Source organism: Rhinolophus ferrumequinum, chromosome 9 (assembly GCF_004115265.2).
Source record: "Rhinolophus ferrumequinum isolate MPI-CBG mRhiFer1 chromosome 9, mRhiFer1_v1.p, whole genome shotgun sequence".
Taxonomy (NCBI): domain Eukaryota; kingdom Metazoa; phylum Chordata; class Mammalia; order Chiroptera; family Rhinolophidae; genus Rhinolophus; species Rhinolophus ferrumequinum.
Window position 1 is genome coordinate 39,350,601 of NC_046292.1, and position 19,914 is coordinate 39,370,514.

General features: G+C 44.3%; 1 protein-coding gene across 1 annotated transcript in view; it reads right to left on the reverse strand.

The window, feature by feature from the left end:
- The window catches only part of DHCR24 (24-dehydrocholesterol reductase), a 28,706-nt gene extending 13,116 nt beyond the window's left edge, over positions 1 to 15,590 (reverse strand). Inside the window, exons 1-5 of the mRNA XM_033114442.1 lie at positions 15,237 to 15,590; positions 11,349 to 11,504; positions 5,342 to 5,447; positions 4,511 to 4,629; positions 2,311 to 2,574 (exon numbers count right to left, since the gene is read on the reverse strand). Of these exons, the coding sequence (XP_032970333.1) occupies positions 2,311 to 2,574; positions 4,511 to 4,629; positions 5,342 to 5,447; positions 11,349 to 11,504; positions 15,237 to 15,467 (876 nt within the window). The 5' untranslated portion in view covers positions 15,468 to 15,590. The remainder of the gene's footprint in view (positions 1 to 2,310; positions 2,575 to 4,510; positions 4,630 to 5,341; positions 5,448 to 11,348; positions 11,505 to 15,236) is intronic.
- Positions 15,591 to 19,914: the final 4,324 nt, after the last annotated feature.

Consider the following 19,914-nt stretch of genomic DNA (forward strand, 5'->3'; position numbering starts at 1 on the left):
CTCCTGGGGCCACCGTGAGCCTTCCCCTGGACAGTGCCTGGCACCCAAGGACAAATTCCTGAGCAGCCCGCCAAAAAGGAATATTTGGAAGAAATGCTCCTCAAACAAAATGTCTACACATCTAATGGCATCTACCATGCTCCTCCCCCAGCCCTGTTCCCACCGGGCATCAGGGTCTTGCTCACTGCGACACTTTGCAAAAGGCTATGGCCTGGGAGCCCAGCCTCTGCCACTGCCACTAGACAAGCCTCTGGGTAAGGCCTCAGTCTTGTTGGAAAATCAGCGTCGTGGTGTTCAAACATTGAAAAAGCTGTAAAAACCCCTCTGCCTAACTGTAAGCTTAGGTGGCATCTAATACATCAAACAGATGACAGAAGAGTGGGTACAGTGGGGGAGGTGATTCCCCGTGGTCCCCTCCCTCAGCTTATCACTACTGGCAGCCTCTAAGCGAACACTTCCGAGAAGCTGGCAAACCTCTGGACTAGATGTCCTGGCCAGGTGACGAGGTGACACATGCTGATTGGGCTCGGCCTGGGGCCTGGGAGTGTTGGGGAACTTGGGCTCAGTGTCCGGCCTTCCCACTCCTGTTCCAGTTTTCCCACAAGGAAAGGTGCCTGATCAATGTTTGTGGATGATGCGAAATTCTAGAAGCTGAGACGGAGGGGAAGAAACACTGAAGTAGGAGTCAGAGACCCAAATTTAAATCTACGCTGGGTTAGCTGTGTGTCCTCAGGGGAGTCTCTAGCTCCCTCTGGGCCCCGGTTTCTTATTTGGAGAGGGGATTGTCTCACATGATTTTTGAGTCCCTTCCAATTTTAAAATGTTTTAAGTACATAGGTATTGATCAAGTGCCTGAAGGGTGCCTAACTTTTGATCTACTAATTCTACTTTAAGATATTATTTAAGTTACAGACAAAAGATGTTCCTTGCTACATTAATTAACGTAATAAAAAACTGGAAGCAACTTAAATTTGCAACTGTGGGACGGTGGTTTAGTAAATAATCGGGCATTCACGCAATGCAACGTTCTGCAGATGTTAAATACGATCACTTTGAAGGCAATGTAACTACATGAGGGAATGCTTACCACACTAGACCATAAAAAACCCCACAAATTTGAATAGGTGATCACAGCTGAAAACAAAAACTGCATAAAGAGATGTTCAACCTCCCAAGTGACCTGAGGACTTGGGAGGTCACTTGCAAAATAAAACAAGTTACTATTTCTAACACTATCAGATTGGCAAAAATAGAAAGAGTAATACTCTCCAGTGTTGGCAAGAATGGACGGGAAAGGCACTCTTACACACCGCTGCCGGAAGTGGGCAGTACTTTTCTGGAGGGCCGTTTTGTCGTAGCTATCAATTTAGCGTGCTCAAACCCTGGGGTCAGAAATTCCATTTTTTAGACTCAATCTTACAGAAATGCTCATACAAGAGGCCAAGGATAGATGTAAGAGAATTTTCATTGCGATCTTAATTGTAAGAGCAAACAAAACATGTTAAGCGATATAAATGCTCATCAGTAAGCAACGAGTTAGGTCAAATATTTACATGCATCAGTGGTATCCTGTGGAATGAAATGAGAGCATGTATGTACACACACACACACACACACACACACACACGTCCTTGAAGAACACACACCAAACCGCTACAAGTGGTTGTGTGCCTGGGGGTAAAGAGACACACTTTAACTTTTTCTTTATATATTTGAATGTTACACTACTTTTGTAGTTTAAAAACTTAAAAAGAAAAAAAAAAATCTATGCACTGAAAAAGAAGAAATAAATATACCAAACACGTTGGCAATAGTTGGCTTTGGGTCATGTTTACAGGTTTACAGGTAGAGTCTTTCCTTTTACTTGTTTACAAGTCTCTCATAACAAAAATCTGAAAAACTCTCATAAAAAAAAGTACTATTAAAAATTACATAGTATAAGTTGAAGGAGAATCCATTTGGAATCCAAGGCATCAAATCAATTACTCAGGTCTTGGCTTTGTCATTTTGTGGAAGTTTGTATGATCTCTTGGAGCCTCGGTTTCCTCATCTACAAAATGGGGTTGCTGTGAGGATTAAAGATTACATCCATCAAGAGACACACACATACCTAGCAGGTGGTACGGGCAGAGGAAACGGAAGCTTTTGTCACTGCCAAGAAAGCTCTGAGTATAGATCCTGTTGCCCGAACCCCAGGTGAGCTGACCCAGGTTGTAGCCTCGAGGAGGGAGGCTGCCAGACTCAGTCCTAGCCCAGCCAAGCCTTCCTCCTGCCAGGCTGTGGTCTGCAGCAGCTGACGCCCTGGCCTACCTTGCTGGGCTCCAATTCGTCCGTCATGACCCCTGTCATGATGACGGCCTCATCCAGGGAGTAGAGCAGCCCTTCCACAAAGTGGTTCTCCTGCCGCTGGGACTCAAGCTTGAACTTGTCGCAGATTGCCTCCAGGCCCCGCACGGGCTCAAACCGCAGCTTGACGAACTTCTTGGCAGGGATGATGCGGATCTCAGCCGCCACCAGGAAGCCCAAGGTCCCACAGGACCAGGGCACAGCGTAGAACAGGTCTGAGTTTTCCGACTGCAAGGCAGAGTCAACACTTCCTGAGAGCTTGAAGCCGAGGCCCCGCCTGGTGGCATGCAGTACACAGGGGCACCAACGACCCGGGGCCTGGGCTCAATTCCTGTTCTGTCACCATCTTGCTTGTGTAAACCCCACAAGGCATTTTCCAAACTGTGTTTTCTGGGCCTCAGTTTTCCCTCTGAACTTCAGCATGACAATGGACCTTACACTGCCTGGTCAGGGGTGCTCAGAGCGAGCGCCTCCTCTCTCCTCCACAGACGCACAACTCCTGGACCACAGGCGACCCAGGAAGAGGCCATGACCAGCACTGCCCAAAGACCCAAAATGGGGGACGAAGGGCCAGGAATCCCAGGCCAGGCTAAACAAAGAGCTGAACTCTTACTGAGGGTCAGGGTCACCACAGAACATTAAAAAGCCTCCCTTCTGGGCCATTACCCACGTTTACAAAGCCTTTCCCAGGGGTTCGCTGTGGAATTGTACCCCTCCCCCATAACCTAGGGAGAGCATTAACACTTCCACCTGAACAGGTGAGGAAAGTGAGGCACCAAGAGGTAACAAGGCTCATCCAAGGCTCCCCACAGACAGAGTGGTGATGCCGGAACTCAGGCTAGATGGCCTAACTCCTGATCCAGCGTCTGCCTGTAACACTTATCTGGTTCCCCACATCTGCTTCTAAATTCATCATTTTTGTGTTTTGGCATTTGTCTGGGAGACAGACGACTGACTTTTCATCTGGCCATTCTAACCCAGATTCTCCAATTCTAATAGAGCGCCTTTTGGAAAAGTCCAGCCTTGTATAGTCTTCACCCAGAGGACACCTATGTGGTGTCTGCTCATGCTGAATGCCATCGGTGTGGGCATGGTGGGTGCAGTGGACAGGGGGATGCAGCCAGGACGCTCTGCAGTGGACCAGTAGAAGCCTCTGGAACAGCCCAAGCAGGCCAACTGACCCCCATCCAGGCCACCCCCCGATCACAGTCAGATCAGTAGTAATAACCGTCTGCCACGTGCCCAGCTCTATGCTAGGAGCTTCCCTTATGGTGTCTACTTTCTCCTCCTGACATCACATTTGTCAGACAGCAAACTTGGCCTCAGAGAAGGGAAGGAATTCATGAATGTTTGTCTCCTCTCTTGGCTGTTAATAAATAGTTACATGGCAGGGCCCAGTCCTTTTAGGAAAAAGTGCTGACCTAATGTGAAAGAGGTCTCTCTTGCCCAAGACCAGAGCTCCCAAGTCGGGAGTCCTGCCCTGCACTCTTCTGTGACGCCGACAACTCCGGTAACTCCCTGAAACATTTGCTTCTGAAGGCTTGTACTCTCCCTCCCATCCCAGGGGCCCCTCAGATATGCTTGGAGAGATCTGAATGTATTTAAAGTTTCAATCCTGTCCCACTCCTTAGGGTAAATGCCTTAAATGTTTGTATCTCACTTTGGGCAGTAGAATTGTCTTTTATTTCTGCAATACAGCCCCTCTGATCGCTTTTAGTTACCTCTCATACTGTCTGACATATTGCTTTGATATTGAGACCTGACTGCCCCCAGACAAGCAGTACAGCGTGATGAAAAGCTAAGGACATTGACCTGGGAGCCTGATAACCTGGATCTGAATCCCAGCTAAGCAGGATGTACTAGCTATCTGACCTTGGTCAAGTTGATTAACCTCTGTGCTTTAGTTTCCTGTCTATAAAATGTGGCTAATAATAGTACCTACCTCATAAAGTGGTTGAAGGATTAAAAGCCTTAATATATATTAAGCATTTATAACAGTGTCTGAGCACATAAAGGGGCTATATACATCTTTATTATTATGAATACAGACCCAGGCTAAATAAGTGTATTTAAAATGGAGCACCCCAAGGGGAGCCACCTCCCCAGTGCCAGGGTCCTTGATGCCCAGGGCAGGCTGGCGGGGACACCCCATCTCTTAACTCACCGGTGTGCATCGCACAAAGCTGCCGTCAGCCAGGACCAGCTCGTAGGCCGTGCAGATGTGTTGGAATAGACCATACTTGTGGGATGATGTCTCAATGCCTGTGCCCATGATCAACCCCCCTGTAGAGACACACATGTTAGCCAGGTGGAGCAGCAGGGTGCGGGGTGGGGGAGAATTAGGTAAAGGGCACATCGCCGGAGCGGGGAAGCTCATAGCACAAGGGTGGTATGACAGGGCTGGCACAAACGGTTGTTCACTTACAGGAGATTTCTCATCTCTGTGGATCTAATGAGCAGGAGAGAGAAGGAGGGGCTCAGATTGCAGGATAATGGCTTGCTCAGAGGAGAGGGATGGATGGGAGACCCTGTCAAGGACACTTACACCCTCACTTCTGGCCAGACCCAACCTACAAACCTGTGTGCATTCATTTTAAGAGGGACCTTAATGAAAAGGGGCGTCGGTTGGATGGCAGGAAGCCGTGTCCCATGGGAACAGTTAAAAGAACTGAAGGTGTTTCCCCTTTAAAAGAGAAGGCTTTGGGGACGATGAATCCTCTGGAAGGAAAGATTTACTCTGTGTGCTCCACAGGGCAAAACTGGAGCCATGGATACAAGTCACAGGAAAGCAGATTCAAGCCAGAGATTGAACAGTGCTGATAATTTGAGCTGTTTAGAAATGGAATGACCTTGCAGGGAGCACCCCGTCTTTGGAGCTGGGCAAAGAGAGACGGGGGTGATTTCTGTCACAGATGGAACAGTGGCAACTCCTGCACTGGATAGAAGGTGGGCCAAGGTGCCTCAGCTATGATCCTAGGACTGTCTGAGTCCTTACCCACTGTAAGGTCATCGAGCTCGGGTAACACAGGCAGGGTCCAGCCAATGGAGTTCAGCAGGGCAGTCACCTGACCCATAGTCACCAAGGGCTCCACACGGACAATCTGTTGACACAAGAAGAGAGACCTTGAGTCACAAGGAGGCTGCCAGGCCTACCAGGGGCTTCTGCAAGTAGAAGGTATCTTCCCAAATCTTCCAAAACAATCAACGCAGACATTCCTACATGGCCCGTATCACCTCTTTCTAGAACGTTACACTGCATCATAATGAATGAAGTTTCTGGCGCTGGGTTTGCTACTGTTTAATCTTGTCCTTTCAAATATCTTTATCCTTAATACTAAGTTTATTTTTCTTCTAGATTATAGAGAAAATACTCCCTTATTTGGAAGAAACAACATATATAAAGAAGACAAAAATCATCCATCCAGCTCTTCAGTTATCAATGTTAACACTGAAATGTATTTATTTTTAGTCTTTTTCTATGTAGTCTACGTTGCTATTTTGTATGTTTTAATACAATGCACACACGCGTGCACACACACGAACACATGCTTTTATGTCTTGCTTTTAAAATTTAATACGATACCATGACCATTATCCTGTTATTAAATATTCTTGGAAAACATGATTTTTAATGGATACATTAATATGCCATTATGTTGATCAGATTACCCTGCTGCCTGAAAACAAAAAGCAGAGAAAAATATATAAAATGAGAGTTTTCAACATAGTGCACATCAAGCAATGAAGTTAATGATCGCTGAGACAGGGGCGCTCTGCAAATGCCCCAGCTAACTGCCTGGAGTTAGGCAGTGCAGGAAAGGGGAATCCAGGGGGGCCCAGTGGACTCTGAGTTGAGAATCCCAGAAGGCTGAGGTGAATAGAATTTGCAAGGCAGAGTTGGAGAGGAAATTGTATAGAGAGAAAACTCTGAAGAACTGAAAAGGGTGCCCATTGAGTATTCAGCTGAGTACTGATCAGTGTATACACATGAGGAAATTACCTGAGGCTGAGGCCAGGGAAAGAGCCACGAGAAACAGTGCAGGGGCTCACACAGGGCAGGGAACAGTATCTGGAAAGCCAGACTGGAAAACCTCATGCTTCACAGGGCACTGGGTAGAGTACATAGAATGGTCTTGCCTCACAATGGGGAATAACTACCCCTAGATTAAATGCTGCTCTGGCCCCACCTGAAAAATCAAGAACAGGATCAAACTGTTTCCCAGTAACTCAGCCATATCCCAGAACAATGCTCCAGAATATTTATAAGAATACAAAAATATCCAGAACCCAACAAGGTAAAATTCACAACGTCTAAAATCCAATCAAAGTTTACTAGGTATGCAAAGAGGCAGACAAATTCAACCCACAATGAGGAGAAAAATTAATTAATCTGTTTTAATAAAACAGACCCATATTTGAGAGATATTAAAATTAGCAAACAAGAGCATGAATATAGTTATTATGGCTGTAAAAAAGTTAAGTAGAGACATTAAAAAGATTTATGATCAAACTTCTAGAAATAAAAACCACAATGCCTGAGATGAAAAATACACTGGCTGGGATGATGGCAAATTAGACATTGTGGAAGAAAAGAGCACTAAATTTAATCCACAGCAATAGAACCTATCCAAATGAAACACACAGGGAAAAAAAAATTAAAATCAACAGTGTATCAGTGAGCTGAGCTGTGAAACAACTTCAAGTGGCCTAATATATGTGTGATGGCAGTTCTCAAAGAGAGTAGCAGACAGAAAAAAATATTTGAAGATATGAAGACCCCCAAATTCCCAAATTTGATGAAAATTATAATGAATCCCAAACACAAGAATTATGAAAAAAATTATACCAAAGCACGTCATAGTAAAATTTCTCAAAACTAGTGATAAAGAGAAAATCTTAAAAGCAGCCAGAGGAAAAAAGACATGTTACATACAGAGGAACAAAGATAAAGGATAAGAGATTTCTTGTTGGAAACAATGCAAGCAAGATGACAGTGAAGCATCTTTAAAGTGCTGAAAGAAAAAACTGTCAATCTGGAATTCCATACCCAGTGAAAATATCTGTCAAAAATGAAGGCAATTTCACATCCATTAGGATGGCTACTATCAAACCAACAAACAAACCCATAAAATAACAAGTGTTGGTGAGGATGTGGAGAAACTGAAACCCTTGCACACTGTTGGTGGGAACGTAAAATGATACAGCTACTGTGGAAAACCGTATGGCGGTTCCTCAAAAAAATTAAACACAGAATTACCATATGACCCAGCAATTCCACTTCTAGGTATATACCCTAAAGAATTGAAAGCAGGGTCTTGAAAAGGTATTTGTACACTCATGCTCATAGCACTATTATTCACAATAGCTAAAACGTGGAAGCAACCAACTATCCATTGATAGAATAGATATACAAATAAATATTGAATATACATAAAATGGAATATTTTTCAGCTTTAAAAATAATTGAAATTCTGCAATATGCCACACCCTGGATGAACCTTGAGGACATTACAATAAGTGGAATAAACCAGTCACAAAACAACAAATACTGTATGATTACAATTATAAAAGATACTTAGAGTAGTCAAAATCATAGAGACAGAAAAGTAGAATGGTGGTGGCCAGGGCCTAGGGGGAAGAGGGACTCGGGAGTTATTGCTTAAAAGTACAGTTTCAGTTTTGCATGACGAAAAGAGTTTAAGGATGGATAGCTGATGATGGTTACATAATTTTATGAATATACTTAATACCACTGAACTGTACACTTAAAAATGGTTATGGTTGTAAATTTTATGTTATGTGTATTTTACCACAATAAAAACTGGAAAAGAAATGAAGGCAACATAAATGTTTTCAGACATACAACGGCTGAAAGATTCATTGCCAACAAAGTTAGAATACAAGAATGTTAAAGGAGTTTCTTCAGGCAAAAGGAAAATTAAACCAGATGTAAATACAAATCTACACAATGAAATGAAGAGCTGGCGTAAGTACATAAGATTTTTTTCTTATTTAAATTTCTTTAAACGATAACTGACTATTAAAAAGTAATGTAGTGAGGGCTTTATGACATAAGTAACAGTGTGACTACAATAGCACAGAGGTCAGGAGGAAAAAAATGGAAGTATATTACTATAAGATTCTTATACTACACATAAAATAGGATATCATTTGAAGGTAGACTCTGGTAAGTGTATACTATAAATCCTAAAACAACTGCTAAAATAACAAAACAGGGTTATACTTAATAATCCAACAAAAGAGACAAAATAGAATCATAAAAATTATGCAGTAATTCAAAAGAAGATAGGGAAAAAAAGAAAGAAAAAGAGAACAAATGGGAGAAATAGAAAACAAAGACTAAGGTGACAGAGTTGAGCCAAACCTTACCAATAATAACATTAAATGTAAATGGTCTTACCATCTCAATTAAAAGGCAGAGATTGTCAGATTGGATAAAAAAGCAAGATATAAATATATGCTGCCTACAAGAAACACACTTGGAATACAAAAACACAAAGATTAAAAGTGAAAGGATGGAAAGACACATCATGCTACCACAAGTCAAAAAAAAAAAAAGCTAGAATGGCTTTATTATATCATAAAAAATAGATTTCAGAGCAAAGAATACAACTAGGAATAAAACAGGTCATTTCATCATTATAAAGGATCAATTAATCAAGAGGACATAAAATTCTTAAACATTTATACACCTAATAACAGAGCTTCAAAATACATGAAAGAAAAACTGATGGACCTGTAAGAGATATAGACAAATCCACAGTCATAGGCACAGATTTCAATAATTGATAGACTAAGTAGAGGGAAAATTTGTAAGGATACAGAAGACCTGAATAACACAATCAACCAACTTGACCAAATTGACATTTACAGTGCACACTACCCCAAAATGGCAGAATACACATTTTAAAAAATGCACACAGAACATTTACCAAGATAGACCATATTCTGGGTCACAATGTAAATCTCAATAAACTGAAAAATATTCTGGTCACACAAAACATATTTTCTGACAACAACTGGGTTAAATTACAAATCAGTAACAAAGATCTCTGGAAAATTCCCAAATATTTGGAGACAGAATAACATACTCTAAATAACTCATGGGTCAAAGCAGATGTCAAAAAGGAAACCAGAAAGTATTTTGAACTGGATGAAAATGAAAAGATAACCTATCAAGGTTTGTGGGATGGCTCAAGGGGGAAAATTTATAGCACTGAACCTCTATGTAAAATGCTACAATCACGTTGGAAGACAATTTGTCAGTTTCTTAGAAAGTTAACCATACACCTATCATATGATTCAGTCATTCCTCTCCTGGGTATTTACCCAAGAGGCAGGAAAGCATATGTCCATACAAAGCGTGTTCCTAAAAGTTCTGAGCCATTTTATTTGTGATAGCCCAAAGCTGGAAATAATCTAAATATTAATCAATAAGTGAAAGGATAAACAAACTGCAATACAATCATACAATGGACTACTACTCAGCAATGACACAGAATGTACTTCTGATACATACTTCAACATGGATGCATCTCAAAATAATTGTGCTGAGTGAAAGAAGCCAGACAAAATAAGAGTACATAATGCATGATTCCATTTATATAAAACTCTAAATACAAACTAACTTATAGTGACAAAAAGCAGGTCATTATTTGCCTAGAGATGTGGGGTAAGAGTCAGAGAGGGCTCTGAGGAAGGGATTACCAAGGGGCAGGAGGAAAGTTTTGGTGATCAGTATGCTGATTGTCTTGCTTATAGTAACGATTTTATAGGTGCATGCATGTGTCAAAATTTATTATCAAATTGTATACTGTATGTGCAGGTTATCGTACATCAATCATATTTCATAAAGCTATTTAGCGGTATAAAAAGGCCTTACAACAAAATGCCATCATGCGGATACCATATCTAATAACTCCCTACTATTGAATATTGTGTTGTTGTGGATTATAAATAAAGCTGTGATTTAGGAAGAAAGGAAGGGAGGAAGGGAGGAAGGGAGGATGGGAGGAAGGAAGGAACGGAGGGAGGGAATCATACAATTTCTCTCTGTGTTGTTTTGGTTTAATCTTGTTTCCTGTTTCCTGAAGCTAGGTTTTAAGAACCAGAATTATTATTAGGCCAAACAGTATACACATGTCTACAGCTATTAACAAGTGGGTCCCCAGGAAGGTTGGAACAAGGCTCACCTTTCCAGCCACCTGCACATCCCATTGTTTACCAGCACATTTCCTTATCGAGAAGGGGTAAATAAATTCCCTTTTGTGTCTCCCTTTTTTTCAAGCACGAACGATCACTTCAAGCATTTTATTGATAGCCTATTATTTGAAATCTGCACTACAACATCTTACGTAGGGAAAAAGCTTCTTCCTAAAAGATCACTATTAATAATCAAACCAGCTCTAATATGACTCACCATTCAAGGTCTTATTTTGCATTAAACAAGTTAATTTTTAAAGGTGTAAAGCACTGTTTGAAAAAGAGAAAACTGGGTACATTCTCAAAATTTAATACAGGGCTTCCCAACCAGGAGTCTGCTGGACAGATACTGGAGAAGGGTGTGATGTTCATGTTTAAATGTAAACAAAATGAGAAACCAGATAAAGCAAGCCAATCAAATTGGCTTCACTTTGTACTCCCTTCTACTTGTCTGCAAGTCTTTCTCAGAGATCCGGAAGCCTTGTGTGTCATTTTTGCCCATGATATGCCCATCCCTCTCTTTCTGTGGAACTGCAGATGCTTAAAGAATCCCCTTGAACTCTCAGTCTGCCCACCTGTGAGGTGGGGCTATGACCAATCTCTTCCAAAGGTGTGAGGCTCTGGAGGATGGCAGTGGTGGGCAGAGCCTTCTGTGATGACCAGTGGTCTCGGACCTGTCTACCCTGGAATGCCCTTGGCTGAAACTATTTCCCTGGGAGTCACTTGCACCAGGGGCATTGCCCCGCCCACTCACAGTCTGGGAACCATGTCATGCTCACCTGTTTCTTGGTGTCTACCTCCAGAATGTCCATCATGTTGATCATGATATTTTTGTGTGTCTTCTTGTACTTCCCAACCCGGAGCGAGACGGTGAGCCAGCCGGGGCGCCCTGTGCACATGAAGGTCTTGCTGCCCTGTTCCTTCCATTCTCGCACCTGCAACCATAGAACAGAGGCTGAGCTAGCCCTCCTCAGGATCCCCAGAGCAGTTTGAAGCCTTGCTTTCAGGAGAGGGGGCTGGGAAGGAGGCCTTCACTTTCAGCCAACATTTACTGAGCCCTTGCTTTCTTCCAGGCCCACTGGCTCTACCCTCTGGAACCTCCCAGGCTAGTGAGGCCAACAGAAAAGACAGGTGTTGCCACACCACAAAGAAGAATGAAGAGCTAGAATACTGAGTCATCGCATTCTGAAAACATGAACTCTACCTGGGAAGTTCAGGAAAGGTTTTGTAATGGTAATAATAGCACCCATACAAATGATAATCTTTTACTAGGTGCCCCCATTGTGCCAGGCACCTGTTGTATACCATCTCACTTAATTCTCACAACAACCCGAGGAGGTTGGGAGGATCCCCTTTGGCAGATGAGAAAACTGGAAGGCAAAATAACTTGCCCAGGTCACACAACCAGTGAAGGGTAGAGCCCAGATTCACAGCCAGAACTATCTGACTTTTAGAAGAACAGATGGGCTTGTATTAACAGTCAACAGAGTAGGGCCGGCCCGGTCGCTCAGGCGGTTGGAGCTCCGTGCTCCTAACTCCGAAGGCTGCCGGTTCGATTCCCACATGGGCCAGTGGGCTCTCAACCACAAGGTTGCCAGCTCAATTCCTCGAGTCCCACAAGGGATGGTGGGCTCCGCCCCCTGCAACTAAAATTGAACACAGCACCTTGAGCTGAGCTGCATCCCAGATGGCTCAGTTGGTTGGAGCGCGAACCACAAGGTTGCCGGTTTGACTCCCGCAAGGGATGGTGGGCTGCGCCCCCTGCAACTAACAACGGCAACTGTACCTGGAGCTGAGCTGCACCCTCCACAACTAAGACTGAAAAGAACAAGTTGAAGCTAAATGCACCCTCCACAACTAAGACTGAAAGGACAACAACTTGACTTGGAAAAAAGTCCTGGAAGTACACACTGTTCCCCAATAAAGTCCTGTATCTCTTCCCCAATTAAAAAAAAAAAAAAGAAGAATTAGCTCTTAGTTTCATTGGTCTTTAAAAAAAAAAAATGTTTATATATAAAAAAAAAAAAGTCAACAGAGTAATAGCTAACGCGAACCGAGGCTTGTTATGTGCCAAGCCTCGTTCTCAATATTTGCATGTGTTAACTCATGTATCACTTGGAGGGGCAGAGAAAGACCACCAAGCTAATGAAGGAAGAGCTTTTGAAAAACCTCTACGATAAGTGACCAGGGCACAAAACACAGAGAACAGAAAGCCCAGGAGACAACAGGCCATCAGTAACATGGAAGGAAGTGTTCCCTTCCTGCTGAGATGCACAAGGGCAGGGAGGTGGCTGTGTGTCACTATGACCTGTGACCATCCATTCCCTCTTCATCTGCTTCTAACACTCCCAACTTCCTTTGGTTCAAGTGATGCTGATTCTCCCCATACCCCAGGAGGTGGGCACATGACTGAGGTGTGACTCCATCCTCTTAGTCATCGTGACTGATTCAGGGATGGGCCTATGATCCAAGTCAAGCCAATAAGGCCGTTCTTGGAGAGGCACTTGCAGTAGGGGGCTGCTAAGCTGATTGGATATAAGCCAGAAACTGTTGGGGAGTAGTGTGTGGTGCAGGGAGACAGCCTGAGAGCGAAGTCAACCCAGAGGAAAGTACAGCCAAGAGATGGCAGAGGGACGGAAAGATGGAGATGGAAGATCCTAGATCCAGTCATGCCTGAGCCAATTTTACTCTGGGACTTTTCAGGACCTGGGTCAATAAAGTCTCCCTTTTTTTTTGGTCAACATTCTGAGCTGAGTTTCTATCATTTGCAACCAAGAATCCTGGAGGAGTTTGCATTGAAGCTATTCAGGCAAACAGCTCAACACAGGGAAGAACTTTCCTGTAATCGGAGGCCAGGGTGCCACGGGAAGTAGAGGTGTCCGACGGTGGGGAGTTATTGAGGAATGGATTCCTGTAAGTAGAGGTGAAGACACGAGATGTGGGATTCCATGACCAAGCAGGCCTTACCCCTGCACGACTCTGCAGTCCCGGTATGTAATATAAGCTCAGAGGTGTGGGGAATGGATTGGGGTACTGCATTCAAGCTGGAGGGTGGGCCACACAACATGAAGTGAATGGGGAAGCCATAAAGCCTGAAATAGGGTTGGATTGGATCCAACCAAGATTTTGGACAAGGAAGCAATGCTGTGGAAAGTAGTCCTTGTGGCTGCATGTAGGCCAAAGAGAGGTGCGGAGGGCCCAAGAAGGGAGAACTACTCTGGTAGCTAATTACAACACGCCAGGTGTAAGGCAAAAGAACCAGACCTACAGGATGGAATGGGATGGGATGGGAAAGAAAAGAATGTCAGAGTTCAGGCTCTGAAATCAGCTGACTTGGGTTCCAGCCCCATCATCTTGAGTACTGATTTATACTTTGAACTTGAACTTTTCCCATCTGTAGAATAGGTACAAGACCTACCAGGGTGGCTGTAAGGATTAGAAATAATGGACATCAGTGGTACAGGGTGTGCACAGCGAGCCCTTTGGTTGCGTTTAGGTAAACACGTGCTCAGCGGACTGCTCTGGGGCAGAGGTGAGTCGGACACCAGCCCCTGCCCTCCAGGAGCTCACGTTCTGTTGGGGGAGACAAGCAGGTAAACGGAGAATCTGAACGCATGGAAAGAGCTACGAAAGACGGTGCAGTTGGGGAGGAAGGGTAGGAAGGGTTCTGGAGCTGTGACTGGGACCAGCAAAACCCAGGGCAGCCCAAGCAAAGCACTTCCAGACGCTGCATTCCCCAACCCGCCCAGCGTCTCCCCCCTCATGGGGATCCTCTCAGTATCCATCTTCAACACAGTGCAAACAGAACATGGGGACTGCTACACCTGCGGTGAGAGGGGCAGCAAGAAACAGAAGCCCTTTGCAACCTGACTCCAGTTAAGAGACGAACACAAGGAGGGGCAGAGGGAGACAAGAACCTGCCCAGGTTCCATGCCCACGCAGCTCTCCATGGGAGAAGGCAGCAGCAGGGCAGGCTCTGTGGGCACTGACACAGGGGAGGATGGACAGAGTTACCGGGAGGCAGATGAATGCCTTGTCCAAGAGTGAGTGCCTGGCCCCCACTGCAATAATACCATGGCTATTATTACCTCCTCACCCTGGCTATGCACCACCTTGTCACTTCGGTCCCTTATCCCAAGGGTGTCAAAAGCTCCTTGCTGCTACATAGTAAACCCCAAACTCAAGGCTTCTCCCCAACCTAGCTCCAAACTCACTTTTCAACTTTCTCCCCCTCTCTACCGTCGCTCACAACGGACCCTCCACCCGATACACCTTCCCCCAATCATTTCCCCTACTTTCCAGTCTCTAGTGCCAGCTCCACCTCCCGGAAGCCCTCCCTCCTCTGAAATCGCTGGGGCCTAATAACAACTACCTGTGCACTGCCCACCTCCCCCTATCTTAGGATTCTTTATATCCCTCCGGGTACCCGAGCACCCCATAAACAGCAATGTTCTGTTCCCTCCATGTCTTTGCTTACTCCATTCCCTTCCCGGGAAGCCCCAACCATCACATTTTTATTGAGTTCAAATCCCCCTCAAACCCACCTCCTCCTTGCAGTCTGGGTTCCCCCTACACCAAACACCACTCCGCGCCTCGCGCCCCGTTGTGCCCAAACAAGGCCCTGTCCCGCGAGCCCGGGCCTCCGGCGCCCGTCCGGGGACGCTCACCTGCTTCTGGATGTCCCGCACGCGCTGCTCGTGCAGGCGCGGCGCGCTGCTGAGCTTGAACACCACCCAGGCGCGCACGTAGTAGTAGATGTCGAAAATGAGCGACAGCGGCAGCAAAAAGAGGCACACGAACACCCAGCGCTGGTGGATGAGCACGAACTCCAGCCCTTTCACGCGGATCCAGAGTAGGAAGAGCAGCGCGCACACGGCCAGCGACACCGCGGGATCCATGGTGAGGCCGGCGGCGCGCCGCGAGGGGGAGGGGATGCTAGCTCTCGTCCTCTGTCACCGCCAGCCGCTCCGCGCCCGCCTGCGCCCGCAGCCCGCTTCTAGGGAGCTAGGAGTCGCCTCGCCGACTCGCGATTGGCTCGGGTCGCAAAGGTTCGGTGGGCCGAGACCTGGGTGGCGACCAATGGCGAGCCGCATCGGAGATCGGACCAGGAACCCGCTGCTTTTATTGGCTGCGGGTGTCAGGCCGCTCCACCCTCTTCTTGCCAAAGCGCGGGGAGGGGTGGACGGGAACCTGCGCGCTGGTGGGGTCCACAGCGCTCTGCATCGTGGGGTCTGCAGCGGCGCGGGCTGCCAGACTCGTGCCTCGGAACCTGCGGGGCTGCGGGTCCCGCCCCTGAGCCTCAGCGGAGGGGCGCGGCTGCTCCCTCCTCCCCCCTCCTTAGATGGCGTCTCCGCGAGAGGCGCGTGAAACGGTCAAGAATTGAGTTGCCTCCCGAGGCGTGGGGCAGGGGCGCCCTGCAGTTAGGCGAAGATTCCTTGCCTGGCTATTGCCCTTTCCCCTTTCCCACTCTGCTGGATGGGGAGGACTGGAGGGGAGAGAATGAAGGACGAACCTCTAGCTCTTGTAAACCCTTTAGCACCCACCCTTTGCCTGGCAATGTTGCAGGCCCTGGGGTAGGGTGGTGAGCAAAGCAGATGGCTCTGCCCTCGTGGAGCAGCCAGCCACTCCAGAGGAATGGCGACTGTCACTGGCCAAAGCCTAAATCCGGTGTTATTTGCATTTCACTTCTTTTGAAATTTTAGGAAATGTAGGAGATTTTTATTTTACAAGCCAAACATAACCTACCAAACCCCGTTACTGGGGTTGCTTACGTATTCACTTTCCTGTTTCATTTTTGCTCCAATATGTACTCTTAGGATGGTCCCTGGGACCCATGCTCCCTAGTTTGAGTGCCTTTGCTCAAGCTGGCACCTCTGGAGTGCCCTTTCCCATACCTCTTCATAAATTGAACATTACACATCCTTGAAGCCAGCCCAGGACCACTTCTAAAATTACATTTACAGCACTTCCTTACCCTTTCAGGTGCTCATAAAGTGCATATATGTCATAATTCCTTCGCATTATTTTACGACCGCCCCTTTGTGTCTCCCACCCTCACAGACTGAGCTTTAGGCCAATCAATGTCTCCTTTGCTTTTGTATTTCCAGTTTCCAGCATAATGCTTGGTGCATAGTAGACCCTCCAGTGTTTGCCGACCAATCAGTGAATGAAGAATGTAGGCAGAGGCTCAAACATTCAATAATGATTAAAGTCCAAATAATGAGAGGCTGTTTAACCGTTGGGCTTGGTATGTGGCTAGTCCAAATTGCTACTTTAAGGGCAAAACACACATTGGATTTCAAAGACGGAGTGCAAAAATTGATTTCTCTTGCTTTATGTTTTTAAGGTGGCTACTAAAAAATTAAAAATTACAGATTTGTCTCACATATTTCTAGCAACTTTGATTAAGAGAGGCATTTGAAGTGTAAAGAGGAGAGACACTGAAAAATGCCTTTCCCCTGGTTCTGTCTGAATTCAAACGTTGGAACTGGTAGAGAGGGCTTTGCTTTGAAAGCTTAACCATCATCAGCATTGTTGGGGAATGAGGTAATCTGGAAAGTAAAATTCAACCTAAAAATTAACATTGCACCAAAGTGTTGAGTGACTTGTAGGACAAACAACGGAAATCACTGATAATCAGAATAGTTTTACAGTTGGAAAGAGGAGGAAGTCCCAAGAAATAAATAAGACTGAACTTTAGGGGACAACTCTCCAAGAAGAAAAGTGAAAAAATGCTCAGGACAATTGTTTACCTAGCATGTATATTCTCATTCTCCCTTCCTGCCCACTCTACTGTATCTCTGATTCTTCTTTTCTCTCTCCATGAACTCCAACCCTTTGGATTATTATTATCTGGGCAAGGAAAACAGTTACTGTGAGTTGGGTCAATTAATTTTATTTTTTTAAGTTAACGTATAGTTAAAGTGCTTATCTTAATGTACAGATTATGAATGTTAGCACGTGTGATTATTCTTCTAACCAACAAAATGAGGATACAGAATAGTTCCAACTCCTCAAAGAACTTCCTCCTGGACTCCTTTGTAGTCAGGTCCTTTCCCCTCCCCTACCCCCTGGCAACCGCTGCTCTGTTCTCTGTACTATAGTTTTGTTTTTTCCAGAAGGTCACATGAATGAGATCAGGCAGTATGTAATCTTGGCCCTATTAATGTTTTTTTAAGTAGTTTTTTTAATTGTGGTGAAATACACATAACATAACAGTTACCATCTTAACAATTTTTAAGTGTGCAATTCAATGGTATTAAATAATTCACAGTGTTGTATAGCCGTCACCACCACTCATTCCCATAATTCTTTTCATCTTGCAAAACTGAAACTCTTTTAAACAATAGCTCCCCACCCCCCGTCCCTCTAGGCCCTGGCAACTACCATTCTACTTTCTGACTGATTTTGACTACTCTAAGTATCTCATATAAGTGGAATCATACAGTATTTGTCTTTTTGTGACTGGCTTATTTCACTTAGCATAATGTCCTCAAGGTTCATCCATGTTATAGTATATTGCAGAATTTCCTTCCTTTTTAAGGCCGGATAATATCCCATTGTATGTACCACATTTTACTTATCCATTCATCTATCAATAAACACTTGGGTTGCTTCCATTTTTTAGCGACTGTGAATAACGCTGTTATGAACATGGGTGTACAAATATCTTTTCAAGATCCTGTTTTCAATTCTTTTGGGTATTTACCCAGAAGTGGAATTGCTGGGTTTTGTGATAATTCTATGTTTAAGTTTTCTGAGAAAAGTTTACTGTTTTCCACAGAGGCTGTCATTTTACATTCCCACCAACAGTGCACAGATTCCTATTTCTCCACATCTTTGCCAACACTTGTGGCTTTCTGGTTTTTTTGTTTGTTTTTGTGTTGTTTTTTTTTTATAGAAGCCATCCTAATGGGTGTGATGTGGTATCTCACTGTAGTTTTGATTTACATTTTCCTAATTAGTGATGCTGAGCATCTTTTCATGTGATATTTGGCCTGCATGTATCTTCTTTGGAGAAATGTCTATTGAAATCCTTTATCCACTTTTGAACCAGGTTGTTTGTTTTTTTTGTTGTTGTTGTTGAATTTTAGGAGTTCTCTTTATATTGTGGATATTAATCCCATATCAGATATATGGTTTGCAAATATTTTCTCCCATTCTGTGGGTTGTTGGGCCCATTAATTGTTGCCCAAGTCAAGGCAGCTCCCTTTGACAGGGAGTCTACCTATGAATGCTAATAAATACCCACTGTTAGTACATTATTTGCATGAAAACTCAGTCAGTTCGAATGCTTGGAAATAGGATGTTCTGGTTAACGAGTTCTCAGGTTAACTGGAAATTAAGCAAAATATAGCAATTTTTTTTAACATGTGAGTCCCTGTTTCTTTCCTAATGACTAAAGCCTAATGAACACAATTTTTTTAAATTAAGGAGCTAAATAAACGCCAGAGTTCTAACAAAGGGCATCTTCTCAGATTTGTACATCTACTGAGATCATTGGTCTTTACAACTATTCTGAGGGATGGCAATGCAGAAAAATGTTAATCCATGTTGTTTTTAATAAATGGGGCATTGAGACACAGAGAGCTTAAGTGACTTGTCTGATCAGTTTCTTATTCTGGTAAATAGAGAAGTCAAGATATGGCGCCCGTCCTTTGGGTCTTTCCATCAGTTGAATCTGCTCCCTTGATTTTTGGGTGAAACACTATTTCTAAGGGTTCAGTCCCATAGATATAGAGTGGAAGTTTTAGAATAGGGCTTGTGGAAGTGTGTATGGTCTGCAGACCAGCCACATCAGAATGCTGGCTAAAATGCGGAATCCTGGACTCCACCATGTCCCATTGCATCCAAGTCTCCAGAGGTGAAGCCCAGGAATGGGCTTTTTAAAAAGTCTCCAAGCTATGCTCATGCACACTAACATTTAGGAGATTGAATTGAATGCCTATTGACTCTGAAACTGCTCTAAGAACATTTGTTGTTGTTGTTTGTTTGTTTTAAAAAGCCCTAATAAGAGGTTCTTTTCCCTTGCAAAGGGCATCTTTCACTTAAAAAATTAGAAAACTATAATACGCTAACTTCCAGATAATCAAGATTTTATTACCTTATTACTTTGAATTTTTTAAGAACATTAAACAGTTTTTGAAGTCTCCAAGACAAGACTTGAACTCGATTCTAGGTGAGTTGGCTTTCTTATGCAATTGGATGGAGTCATTTATTCATTCATTTACACAATCTAACTTGTGATGATTTGGCTGCATGTAAGTCAAAGAGCTGCAAAAACAAGGGTGATTATTTTCTCATGTAGAAAGCAGTCTGAATGTAGGTTGGCCCAGAGTTGGTTAA